Source organism: Heptranchias perlo, chromosome 2 (genome assembly GCF_035084215.1).
Source record: "Heptranchias perlo isolate sHepPer1 chromosome 2, sHepPer1.hap1, whole genome shotgun sequence".
Lineage (NCBI taxonomy): Eukaryota > Metazoa > Chordata > Chondrichthyes > Hexanchiformes > Hexanchidae > Heptranchias > Heptranchias perlo.
The window spans coordinates 19,314,068-19,327,184 of NC_090326.1; the positions used below are offsets into that span (position 1 = coordinate 19,314,068).

Here is a 13,117-nt window from a genome sequence, read left to right on the forward strand (position 1 = left end):
GGCATAAAAAAACATGCCTCATCGAATCTCTCAGAAACGTCTCAAAGCATTTCATAAAATAATAAAAATAACTAATTTCATTTATCTAGCCCATTTAACATAGCAAAGCATCCCAAAGCACTTCAAAGGAGCATAATCAGACAAAAATTGACAGCGAGCCAATAAAGGAGCCATTAGGACAGGTGACCAAAAGCTTTGTCAAAGAGGTAGGTTTTAAGGAGCGTCTTAAAGGAGGAGAGAGAGAGAGAGAGATGGAGAAGTGGTGAGGTTTATGGAGGAATTCCAGAGTTTAGGACCTACACAGCTGAAGACACGGCCGTGAAGGAAGTGGGGGATGCACAAGGGACCATAATTGGAGGAGCGCAGAGATCTCGGAGGGTTGTAGGGCTGGAGGAGGTTAGTGAGTGGGAGGGGCGAGGCCATTGGTAGGATTTGAACACAAGGATGAGATTTTAAAATCGAGGCATTGTTGGAACGGGAGCCAATGTAGGTCAGCAAGCGCAGGGTGATGGGTGAATGAGACTTGGCGTGAATTATTTGTGGAGTGCAATGACTGTTGTTATGTAGAAATGACCAGCTAAGCTGTTTTTGGTGGTGTTGGTTGATGAAAGAGTGTTGGTTAGAATTCTCTCAGTACTGCCTTGGAGTATCAGCCTAGATTATTCGCTGAAGTCCTGGAGTGGGGCTTGAATCCACACCCTCCTTATTCAGAGGCAAAAGTAATAGTAACTGAGCTGAGCTGGCATCTCTACGAATGGGCATTCTGAACAATACACTGATTTACATTGCTGGATCGGTGGAGTATCACTACATGGAGGTCGTGCTAAAGCTGTCTGGTAACATGGTCATACCAGACTTTGAGTACTGCGTCCAATTTTGGTCACCAAGGCACAAGGGATATTTTCAAGCCCTGGAGTCAGTGCGAAGAAGAGCCACAAGTTTCGACCCAGTATCAAGGGATTGAGTTATGAGAGACGATCAGAGAAACTGGGGCTCTTTAACCATGAAAGAAGGTGACTGAGGGGGGATCTGATAGAGGAATAAGCATAAGAGATAGGAGCAGGAGTAGGCCATTCGGCCCCTCGAGCCTGCTCTGCCATTTAATGAGATCATGGCTGATCTGATTTTTACCTCAATTCCACTTTCCCGCCCTTTCCCCATATCCTTTGGCTCCCTTGCTGATCAAAAATTTGTCTAACTCAGCCTTGAATGTATTCAATGACTCAGCCTCCACAGCTTTTTGCGGTAAAGAATTCCAAAGATTCACGACCCTCTGGGAGCAGAAATTCCTCCTCATTTCCGTCTTAAACGGGTGACCCCTTATTCTGCGACTATGTCCCCTAGTTTTAGATCCCCCCATGAGGGGTAACATCCTCTCAGCATCTACCCTATTGAGTCCCCTCAGAATCTTGTATGTTTCAATAAGATCTCCTCTCATTCTTCTAAACTCCAATGAATATAGACCCAACCTGTTCAATCTTTCCTCATAAGACAACCCTTCCATACCCGGAATCAACCTAGTGAACCTTCTCTGAACTGCCTCCAATGCAAGTATGTCCTTCCTTAAATAAGGGCACCAGAACTGTACGCAGTACTCCAGGTGTGGTCTCACCAGCACCCTGTACACCTGTAGCATGACTTCCCTGCTTTTATACTCCATTCCCCTAGAAATAAAGGCCAATATTCCGCTTGCCTTCCAGATTACCTGCTGCACCTGTATGTTGACTTTTTGTGTTTCATGTATGAGGACACCCAGATCCCTCTGTACCGCAGCATTTTGTAGTATTTCTCCATTCAATTAATATTTTGCTTTTTTATTTTTCCTCGCAAAGTGGATGACTTCACATTTTCCCACATTATATTCCATCTGCCAGATTTTTACCCATTCGCTTAACCTGTCAATATCCCTTTGCAGACACTTTGTGTCCTCATCGCAACTTGCTTTTACACCTATCTTTGTACCATCAGCAAATTTGGCCACAAGACACTCTGTTCTTTCATCCAAGTCATTGATATATATTATAAATAGTTGAGGCCCCAGCACTGATCCCTGCAGCACCCCACTAGCTACAGATTGCCATTTTGAAAATAACCCTTTTATCCCAACTCTTTGTTTTCTGTTAGTTAGCCAATCCTCCATCCATGCCAGTACATTACCCCCAACACCATGAGCTCTTATCTTGTGCAGTAATCTTTTATGTGGCACCTTATCGAATGCCTTTTGGAAATCCAAATATACTGCATCCATTGGTTCCTCTTTATCCACCCTGCCCGTTACTTCCTCAAAGAATGCTAATAAATTTGTCAGACACGATTTCCCCTTCATACAATCAAGGAGAGTCAACATGGATTAATTATGAGTCTCCAAATGTCCTGCTACTACTTCCTTAATAATGGATTCTAGCATTTTCCCAATGACAGATGTTAGGCTAACTGGCCTGTAGTTACCTGCTTTCTGTCTCACTCCCTTCTTGAATAGGGGTGTTACGTTTGCGGTTTTCCAATCCGCTGGGACCTTTCCAGAATCTAGAGAATACAAGATATTAAATTGTATTGAGAAACTAAAGCCAGAGCATTATCTCAAGACGAACCAGGTCAATGAGGATTAGGTTCAACCTGTTGAAGGGTCATTCTAGGCCTGGTGTTGGTGAGAATTTCTTAATGCAAAGAGCGATAAGTGTGAGGAATAAACTTCAGGGAGGACTAGTGGAGGTGAAAACAGAGTCCAATGGAATCTTGTTTAGGGGTGTGACGGAGGGACCACAAATTTTCATTTTGACAATTAAGATAAATACAGCCCATATCAACTTATGATTTCAAATATGTCTTCTTTCACTAATGACTGGGCAGGACTGTGACCATTGCATGCTGTGGTTTCAAATTAAACAGGACAGTACCTGATGTTAATACAGACCAAAGTAGTTTTAAGTAGATCCTATGCTTCAGTAAGGTGTTAGCCTTGGCTCAGCGGTAGCACTTGCGTCTGAGACAGAAGGGTATGAGTTCATGTCCCACTCCAGGACTTAAGCAGTAGGCTCACACTTCAGTGCAGTACTGAGTGAGCACTATATTGTCAGAGGTGCCGTCTTGTGGGTGAGATGTTAAACCGAGGCCCTCTCAGGTGGATGTAAAAGATTATGTGGAATTATTTGAAGAAGTGCAGGAGAGTTCTCCCTGATGTCCTGGACAATGTTTATCCCTCAACCAACACCTAAAACAGATGGTCTGGTCATTTATCACATTGCTGTGGGACCTTGCTGTGCTCAAATTGGCTGCCGTGTTTCCTACATTACAACAGTGACTACACTTCAAAAGTACTTCATTGGCTGTAAAGCGCTTTGTGACGTCCTGAGGTCATGAAAGACCCTATAGAAATGCAAGTCTTTCTTTTCATATCACAAGTACCAGCTTGGCACCAGTGCATAGAATGGAGTGCTGTACTAAATGGCACCAGAATTCCCATGGAAATGGAAAATAAATGTGTTAACACCCCTGTTAAAATAGTGGAGGGAGAAATTTGATAGAAGAACATTACGCATCTGTACAGTAATGTCCCCGACAGTCACTTCTGCCTGTAGTGTTTTAAGAAAAGAAAATCCAATGGTTCCCCTTCCCCGTCTTGACCCATTAAATTACTTGACCCATTGGATGGTCACTACTGGCCTCCAATCTAACTAAATGGTCTCCTAGGAGGTAATCTCTCTACCAATGTCACAGCATTTTAAAATCTATTAACAAACGTTTGTTTCTGTAATTTGAATTTCTTTCCATTTTCCTCTGAAAAAGATTGATGATAGGAGAATGTTTCGAGTGGTTGTGTTGTCAAGACAGCAGCAAGAAGCACGGGAACAGTTACGCAAAGTCCAATTATGTACTTTCTGTTTTGGTATGACTTTTAATTGTATTCACTTAACAATATCATAAATCAGAATTTAATATTCAGTACTTAATGAAGTAGTGTTGTTCTGCATAGTTGAAATGAAACAGTGGCAAAGTGGTTATAATTAGTCATGAAATTCAAGATACATGTTTCACTGAGGATTTCTTGAAAGCAGTAGTTTATTTCACAGGATTTAAACATTGGGTTTTAATCTTCCTTCACAGATATGTGTGAACCAAATGCTCAGTGTCAACAAGTCATCTCCCCACCTCCAATACCAATCAGCATGGACATCGCTTTTATTGTTGATGGCTCACGCAATCTGAGAACGGTGGACTTTGAAAGAATAAAGGACTTTCTCAGCTCAATGCTTGATGAGTTTGTGATCTCCAGAAGCCCGAGGGCCTTTGATAATCGTGCCAGGGTAGCACTTGTACAACATTCACCACCAGGTTACCTCCCCAGATTTGGCCAGAAACCAGTCAACCTGGAGTTTGGGTTCTTGAACTATGGCAGTAAAAGCATGATGAAAAGATACATCGAGAATTCGTTTAATAAGTTAGAAGGTTCCTCGGGGGCGGGCCATGCTATCGAATGGACCTTGAACAATGTTTTCTCAAGTGCTCCAAATCCACGACGCTATAAGGTGATCTTTGTAATACTCGCAGGAGAAACAAGTGACTGGGACGCAGAGAAGTTAATGGCTGTGTCATTACAAGCTAGGTGTAAAGGTTTCTCGATCTTTACATTCTTCCTTGGGAAGGAGACTGTCAGAACCAACCTGCAGGAGTTTGTTAGTTTTCCTTTTGACCATCACTTGATTCACCTTGGCCGACTGCTGGACCCTGAAATGACTTATGCCCAGAAGTTTACACGGGCCTTTCTGAAAAGTCTTACACGTAAGTTATGCTTGATATAAAAGTAAAAATATATGAAAAATATTACTGCATGTATATTATTCACAGAGAGAATGTTCTGCAGAGAATGGTGTTCTAGTATGAGTTACATCATCGCTATTGTGGCTTTTTAGTTATGTTTCAATCTGCTGGTACTGCAGGTTTCAGACTTCCCTTCCCTTTAGTGCCATGGTCGATACCGATTGTTAAAAGAGCTGAGGTGACACATCATCACACATTGTACTGACAAGCAATTAGGAAGACAAATGGTATGTTAGCCTTTATTATTGCAAGGGGGTTGGAGTATAAGAATAAGGAGGTCTTGCTGCAATTATATGGGGCTCTGATGAGACCACACCTGGAGTACTTTGTACAGTTTTGGTCTCCTTACCTAAGGAAGGATATACTTAACTTAGAGGCGGTGCAACGAAGGTTCACTAGATTGATTCCTGGGATGAGAGGGTTGTCCTATGAAGATAGATTGCGTAGAATGGGCCTATATTCTCTGGAGTTTAGAAGAATGAGAGGTGATTTCATTGAAATGTATAAAATTCTTAGAGGACTTGACAGGGTAGATGCTGAGAGTGTTTTTGAAGTGGTGTCTGGTGCCTGTCATATCATCTCACTGTGATGCAACATTACTTTTCCTAAAGCAAAAAAAAAATTAATAATCAGAGGGCCATTGAAAAGACAATTGGAGCCAAATTTATTGGGGTTATGGAGAGTACTTGTTGGTCAGCTGCTGACTAAGGAAAATGTTCATTGAACGAACTGATCTGGTAACAGAGAGGCAGAGATACCACTTGGAATATAAACAGCAGATAATTTATCTTGCTCCCTTGGAAGCTACAGTCAGTATTGGCCTTATGAATAGAGGCATAAAATACAAAAGTGAGAATGTTATGTTGAACCTTTAGAAAACACTGGTTCGGCCACAATTGGAGTATTGTGTCCAATTCTGGGCACCGCACTTTAGGAAGGACGTGAAGGTCTTAGAGAGGGTGCAGAAAAGATCTACTAGAATAGTTCCAGGGATGAGAGACGTTACGTGAATAGACTGGAAAAGCTGGGATTGTTCTCCTTAGAGCAGACAAGATTGAGAGGAGATTTGATAGAGGTGTTCAAGACAAAGTAAACAAAGAAAAACTGTTCCCATTGGCGGAAGGGTTGCGAACCAGAGGACACAGGTTTAAGGTGATTGGCAAAAGAACCATGAGGAAGAACTTTTTTACGCAGCGAGTGATTAGGATCTGGAATACACTGCCTGAAAGGATGGTGGTAGCTGGGTCAATTGTGGCTTTCAAAAAGGAATTAGATAGGTACCTGAAGGAGAAAAATTTGCAGGGCTATGGGAAAAGAGTGGGGGAGTGGGACTAGCTGAATTGCTCTTGCAGAGAGCCGGCGCAGGCTCGATGGGCCAAATGGCCTCCTTCTGTGCCTTAACCATTCTATGGTTCGCAACCCTTCCGCCAATGAGATTGCTTTGGCAGATAAGGCAAAGGAGAATCCAAAGAGCTTCTACAAATACATAAAGGGCAAAAGAGTAACTAGGGAGAGAGTAGGGCCTCTTAAGGATCAACAAGGTCATCTATGTGCGGAACCACAAGAGATGGGTGAGATCCTGAATGAATATTTCTCATCGGTATTTACGGTTGTGAAAGGCATGGATGTTAGGGAACTTGGGGAAATAAATAGTGATGTCTTGAGGAGTGTACATATTACAGAGAGGGAGGAGGTGCTGGAAGTCTTAACGCGCATCAAGGTAGATAAATCTCCGGGACCTGATGAAATGTATCCCAGGACGTTATGGGAGGTTAGGGAGGAAATTGCGGGTCCCCTAGCAGAGATATTTGAATCATCCACCGCTACAGGTGAGGTGCCTGAAGATTGGAGGGTAGCAAATGTTGTGCCTTTGTTTAAGAAGGGCGGCAGGGAAAAGCCTGGGAACTACAGACCGGTGAGCCTGACATCTGTAGTGGGTAAGTTGTTAGAGGGTATTCTGAGGGACAGCATCTACAGGCATTTGGAGAGGCAGGGACTAATTAGGAACAGTCAGCGTGGTTTTGCGAGAGGAAAATCATGTCTCACGAATTTGATTGAGTTTTTTGAAGGGGTAACCAAGAAGATAGATGAGGGCTGTGCAGTAGACATGGTCTACATGGACTTCAGCAAAGCCTTTGACAAGGTACCGCATGGTAGGTTGTTACATAAGGTTAAATCTCATGGGATCCAAGGTGAGGTAGCCAATTGGATACAAAATTGGCTTGACGACAGAAGACAGAGGGTGGTTGTAGAGGGTTGTTTTTCAAACTGAATGCCTGTGTCCAGCGGTGTGCCTCAGGGATCGGTGCTGGGTCCGCTGTTATTTGTTATTTATATTAATGATTTGGATGAGAATTTAGGAGGCATGGTTAGTAAGTTTGCAGATGACACCAAGATTGGTGGCATTGTGGACAGTGAAGAAGGTTATCTAGTATTGCAACGGGATCTTGATAAATTGGGCCAGTGGGCCGATGAATGGCAGATGGAGTTTAATTTAGATAAATGTGAGGTGATGCATTTTGGTAGATCGAATCGGGCCAGGACCTACTCCGTTAATGGTAGGGCGTTGGGGAGAGTTATAGAACAAAGAGATCTAGGAGTACAGGTTCATAGCTCCTTGAAAGTGGAGTCACAGGTGGATAGGGTGGTGAAGAAGGCATTCGGCATGCTTGGTTTCATTGGTCAGAACATTGAATGCAGGAGTTGGGATGTCTTGTTGAAGTTGTACAGGGCATTGGTGAGGCCACATTTGGAATACTGTGTACAGTTCTGGTCACCCTATTATAGAAAGGATATTATTAAACTAGAAAGAGTGCAGAAAAGATTTACTAGGATGCTACCGGGACTTGATGGTTTGACTTATCGGGAGAGGTTAGACAGACTGGGACTTTTTTCCCTGGAGAGTAGGAGGTTAAGGGGTGATCTTATAGAAGTCTATAAAATAATGAGGGGCATAGATAAGGTAGATAGTCAAAATCTTTTCCCAAAGGTAGGGGAGTCTATAATGAGGGGGCATAGATTTAAGGTGAGAGGGGAGAGATACAAAAGGGTCCAGAGGGGCAATTTTTTCACTCAAAGGGTGGTGAGTGTCTGGAACGAGCTGCCAGAGGCAGTAGTAGAGGCGGGTACAATTTTGTCTTTTAAAAAGCATTTGGACAGTTACATGGGTAAGATGGGTATCGAGGGATATGGGCCAAGTGCAGGCAATTGGGACTAGCTTAGTGGTATAAACTGGGCGACATGGACATGTTGGGCCGAAGGGCCTGTTTCCATGTTGTAACTTCTATGATTCTATGATTCTGTGATTCTATTGTCGCCTCAGACTAATTTAATTTGTTCCATCAGTGTCAGAGCGGTCACTGTTTTGTTGCAAACTGCTAACCCTCACTGGACCCCCGGGTCACTGATCACAGATAATAGCAAAACCCTGAATGCTATCTTATAACGTGGGGGGGGGGAGGTGGTGGGTGCAGCGGATGAAGGCTTCTGTTTGCTTTGTGTAGCAACGGTGTAAATGCATCCATGAAGATTTCCTCTGGCCAGTATTTGTAGTGATAGCATAGATGCAATTACAGCCTAGCTACTACATACCCATCCAGAATAGCTCTTCCTGCCAATGGCACTTCAACATAGGAACAGGAGTGGGCCATTCAGCCCCTTGAGCCTGTTCCACCATTCAATTAGATCAGGGCTGATCTGTATCTTAACTCCATTTACTCGCCTTGGTTCCATTTCCCTTAAGACCCTTGCCTAACAAAAATTTACCACTGCCGGTTTTGAAATTTTTCAATTGACCCCCAGCCTCAACAGCTCTTTGGGGGAAGAGAGTTCCAGATTTCCACTACCATTTGTGAGAAAAAGAGCTTCCTGACATCATCCCTGAACAGCCTAGCTCTAATTTTCAGGTTATGCTCCCTTGTTCTGGACTCCCCCACCAGAGGAAATAGTTTCTCTTTATCTACCACTTTAATCATCTTAAACACCTCAATTAAACCACCCTTTAATATTCTATATTCAACCAATCACATTTCAGTCCAAGTTTCCCCTGATACAGATTGCACTGTAGGATTTAAACCCCTACTTTCAGGATTATAATTTAATCCAATCTAAGGACTGGTTCGTGACAACAACAATACCATTAATCATGTCTCTCAACCTTTAGAAGTTACATCCCAAGCATAACTCCTGGTATCATCCGTGCCTTGTTGTTACAGACTTAACGGTACCTTATCTTAGAGTTTACATTGCCAGCCTTCACAGAACCGTTTGTATTCACTAGATTACGGGGGCTCGAGATAGGGAGGCCTAAGCCTGCGTGACTCCTTGATTTAATTAACCTTTATCTTCATGTCTTTAGACATTATTCCATTACAGCACAATCTCCCTTAGCGCCTGTGATTTCCCCAAAGTCTGTTAATTGCCACTTTAATGTTGTCAGCATTCTGTTAGTTCTAACTGCAAACTTGACTATGATAACCATCATGCATCCTTCTCGACCGACCAGCACGTTACATAGTTCATACTATATTAATACACAGTACAGTTTACATTTATAGATTCATAGTACATTTCATTCTACTTCTACTATTGGTTATAATTATTATATCTGTTATTGGGTTAATTCTTACAGCACTGCTCTCGTGTTGACTGTTGCAGTACTCAGCTAACACATGGAATAAATCACCTTCCTGCTACTGCGTTACAGGTTTCAGCAACTCTGGAGAGTCTGTTAGTTTGAGGTACCAGCAGGTTTTATTGAAAGGTCACATATGAATACTACTGTGTATTTACCAATACTTTCAATGCTCAGAAAGGGTGTTTCAAAAACTCCCTAGAGTTTTTTTTAATACAGATGATCAACGAAAATTTAAAAAAATATAGTGTGAATTTTAGTGAACTTGCAAAATTAATACTGGTGGCTGCATTCTTAGAGCACACAAAAATAATGATTGGCAACTGTGAAGTGTTAGATTGTATTTTAATGACAATTTACTTTTTACAGTTGGCATCAACAGATACCCTCCTCCAGCTTTACAGAGGGAATGTCAGAGAATTGGATCATATCCGTCTAGGCCAGGAACAACACCTCAATTTTCAGCACAGTATGTTTTTAAAGGCAGTGCCTTTTTAGATGCACCTGATCATGTTTTTAACACATTCTCAGTACATTTAAATTAATTTATATGCAGATATTTTTAATTTGTATTCCTTTATAGAACAAATATGGAGGAACAAGAAACTGAAGAATTTGAGGAAGAGGCAGAATTCACAGAGGAAACAGAAGTCGAGAGAACAACAGATGTGGGTTTTGGTAAGCGTCACAGGACATTTCTGTACAGTTTTTCTCAAGTGGCTTAAATCCATTAAACAGTACACACAGTTCTGAAACTGAAAACGCGACATTACAGCAGCTTCACCTATGCGAATGTCGCGGTTACTACAAAGTCATGCTTGCGACTTTGCTAGTCTGGCCATGGTTCCTTCCCAATGTTGAGGGATCTGCGATGCTCAAAACATATTGCATGTCCTGGCCAGACCCAAAAGAACCAATGGAACTTTGCGCCATCGGGAGAAGCCATTTATATTTGTTGTCTTAAAGCATTGGGGAAACTCCCCTTACAAAGAAAGTCTCTCATGGTACTGCCATTAATTTCCCTTTGCAGGATTTCCTCCATCAGTTGCTTTGGGGATGCTCTGACTAAAATAGGACTTGATTTGTAACCAGAATTTTACTTCAACCTCTGAGTCAGAAGGTCATGGGTTCAAGTCCCACTCCAGAGACTTGAGCACAAAATCTAGGCTGACACTCCAGTGCAGTACTGAGGGAGTGCTGCGCTGTCGGAGATGCCGTCTTTCGGATGAGACGTTAAACCGAGGCCCCGTCAGCCCTCTCAGGTGGACCCATGGCGCTATTTGAAGAAGAGCAGGGGAGTTCTCCCCGATGTCCTAGCCGTCATTTATCCCTCAACCAATATCACTAAAACAGATTATCTGGTCATTTATCTCATTGCTGTTTGTGGGACCTTGCTGTGTGCGAACTGGCTGCTGCATTTCCTACATTATAACAGTGACTGCACTTCAAAAAGTATTTAATTGGTTGTAAAGCACTTTAGGTTGTCCTGAGGTCATGAAAGCCAATATAAAAATGCAAGTTCTTTCTGCTTTCAACCAAACCAAACAGAACTTCTGTCTAATTCGATGTATTTTCCCACTGTTCCCAAGTGGTATTATTCTCAAACTCCATTGCCACATAAAAACAATATGAATTTACTGGCACAACAAACTCCTTTAATTTTCCTTTTCCCCCTCCAGATGTGTGTGCCCTCAATCGGGATGAAGGGACCTGCCAGGATTATGATGTAAAATGGTTCTTTGACCAAGTGCTGCAAGCTTGCACACGGTTCTGGTATGGCGGATGTGGAGGAAACCAGAATCGGTTTGACACGCAGGAGGAATGTGAAGCCTCGTGCCTCAAGTTGGGCTAGAAAATGCTACAGCGCTAGCGTGCAACATGTATTAGGTTTTTAAAAAAGACAATTGGGAGATGACTGTATCAAAATGAATAAGGCCAATGGCTCCGTGGGCCGAGCCAGTGAGTAGCTCAGCCAGAAGATCTCAAGTTTGGTCTGTGCCAGGTTGCCATCTTAACTTGGACTGCAGTAGAGGTTTGGCTCCCCTAGGTTAAGGAGAGGAAAATCAGCCAGGAATCCACCTCCTGACTACTACCGAGTACCTTCTGCTGGAAGTGTGCTTGAGTCGATGCGATGCCATCTGTAGTTGAATAGCCCACCACCACTCACTGTCAAGGTTCACACATGAATAATGGCCACTGAGGTCATTGCCTAGCAAGGAGTTAACGACTTCAGGAAAGGAGGGGAGGGCAGAAGGTAAAAAATGCAACTGAGTGTTAAATATATATATACCTTACTTCATTTGTGCAGATATTATTTAATTGTCTATTTAAAATCATACGTGTGTTCTCTTAGTGTTGGGGTTTGAAGAATGAGAGCAGTGACTTTGGGGCAATTGATGTTTGACACTTGAAAAGCTGCATGTCTCACAATTTATAATTTGACCCATGGCTCTTTGTTACAAGTCTTTAGGTGAATAGTGTCTACCTCAGGGTGAGGAGATAGCTTTGCTGGTAACAAGAGCAGCCTCATTTAATTGAAACACACCTTCGCTGTATAATGGACAGAGCTCTTGGCTTTCTTTGTTTATGTCTCTGTTTTCTGTCTCAGTGTCTGTTCGTACACCTGTTCCAGCTGCAAAGATATTGCTCTTAGACTTGAATAAAAAAAAATAACCAGCAACTGCAGTTCTATTTGTAATTCATATTTTCCTGCACATATGTGAACAGAGTTGATGCTATGTTTGAGGAGCGACTTGAGAAGAGGATCTGTCTGTGAGGTATAGTCATTCTGCAACAAATACTGTTGTGTTGGGTGCTCAGATATAATGCGATACCTCGCTAAGCATTCTTAAACAATAATTCACAATATTTCCAAGATTTTTAGGCTGTGTAAGGTGAACAGGATTTGTTTTTAAATTTTGAAACGGATGACGAAAGTGGCTGCAGTGTGACGTGTGAAAACAGTTGGAAGGGTGAACAGATTTCCAATTGTGCCTGTTGTGAGGGCAACAACAGCTGTCGAGAGTGACTGTAAAGGGGAGAAGGGTTGGTGCAGTGTGTAATGGTGATTGGAGGGGTGGGGGAGGGGAGGGGAGGGGAGTGAGTGATGGGGGAGGGGAGTGAGTGAGCGATTGGGTGGGGGAGGGGAGTGAGTGAGCGATTGGGTGGGGGAGGGGAGGGAGCGATGGGTGGGGGAGGGGAGTGAGCGAGCGATGGGTGGGGGAGGGGAGTGAGCGAGCGATTGGGTGGGGGAGGGGAGGGAGCGAGCGATTGGGTGGGGGAGGGGAGGGAGCGAGCAATTGGGTGGGAGAGGGGAGGGAGCGAGCGATTGGGTGGGAGAGGGGAGGGGAGGGAGCGATTGGGTGGGGGAGGGGAGGGAGCGATTGGGTGGGGGAGGGGAGGGAGCGAGCGATTGGGTGGGGGAGGGGAGGGAACAAGCGATTGGGTGGGGGAGGGGAGGGAGCGATTGGGTGGGGGAGGGGAGGGAACGAGCGATTGGGTGGGGGAGGGGAGGGAGAGAGCGTTGGGTGGGGGAGGGGAGGGAGCGAGCGATGGGTGGGGGAGGGGAGGGAGCAATTGGGTGGGGGAGGGGACTGAGCGATTGGGTGGGGGAGGGGAGGGAGCGATTGGGTGGGGGAGGGGAGGGAGCGATTGGGTGGGGGAGGG

General features: G+C 43.8%; 1 protein-coding gene across 1 annotated transcript in view; it reads left to right on the forward strand.

Annotated features, from left to right (window-relative positions):
• Window positions 1-12,124, forward strand: part of LOC137335649 (collagen alpha-6(VI) chain-like) — a 136,438-nt gene extending 124,314 nt beyond the window's left edge. Inside the window, exons 35-39 of the mRNA XM_068000943.1 lie at window positions 3,787-3,886; window positions 4,105-4,779; window positions 9,821-9,920; window positions 10,035-10,129; window positions 11,131-12,124. Coding sequence (XP_067857044.1) covers window positions 3,787-3,886; window positions 4,105-4,779; window positions 9,821-9,920; window positions 10,035-10,129; window positions 11,131-11,303 — 1,143 coding nt within the window. The 3' untranslated portion in view covers window positions 11,304-12,124. The remainder of the gene's footprint in view (window positions 1-3,786; window positions 3,887-4,104; window positions 4,780-9,820; window positions 9,921-10,034; window positions 10,130-11,130) is intronic.
• The last annotated feature ends 993 nt before the right edge of the window (window positions 12,125-13,117 follow it).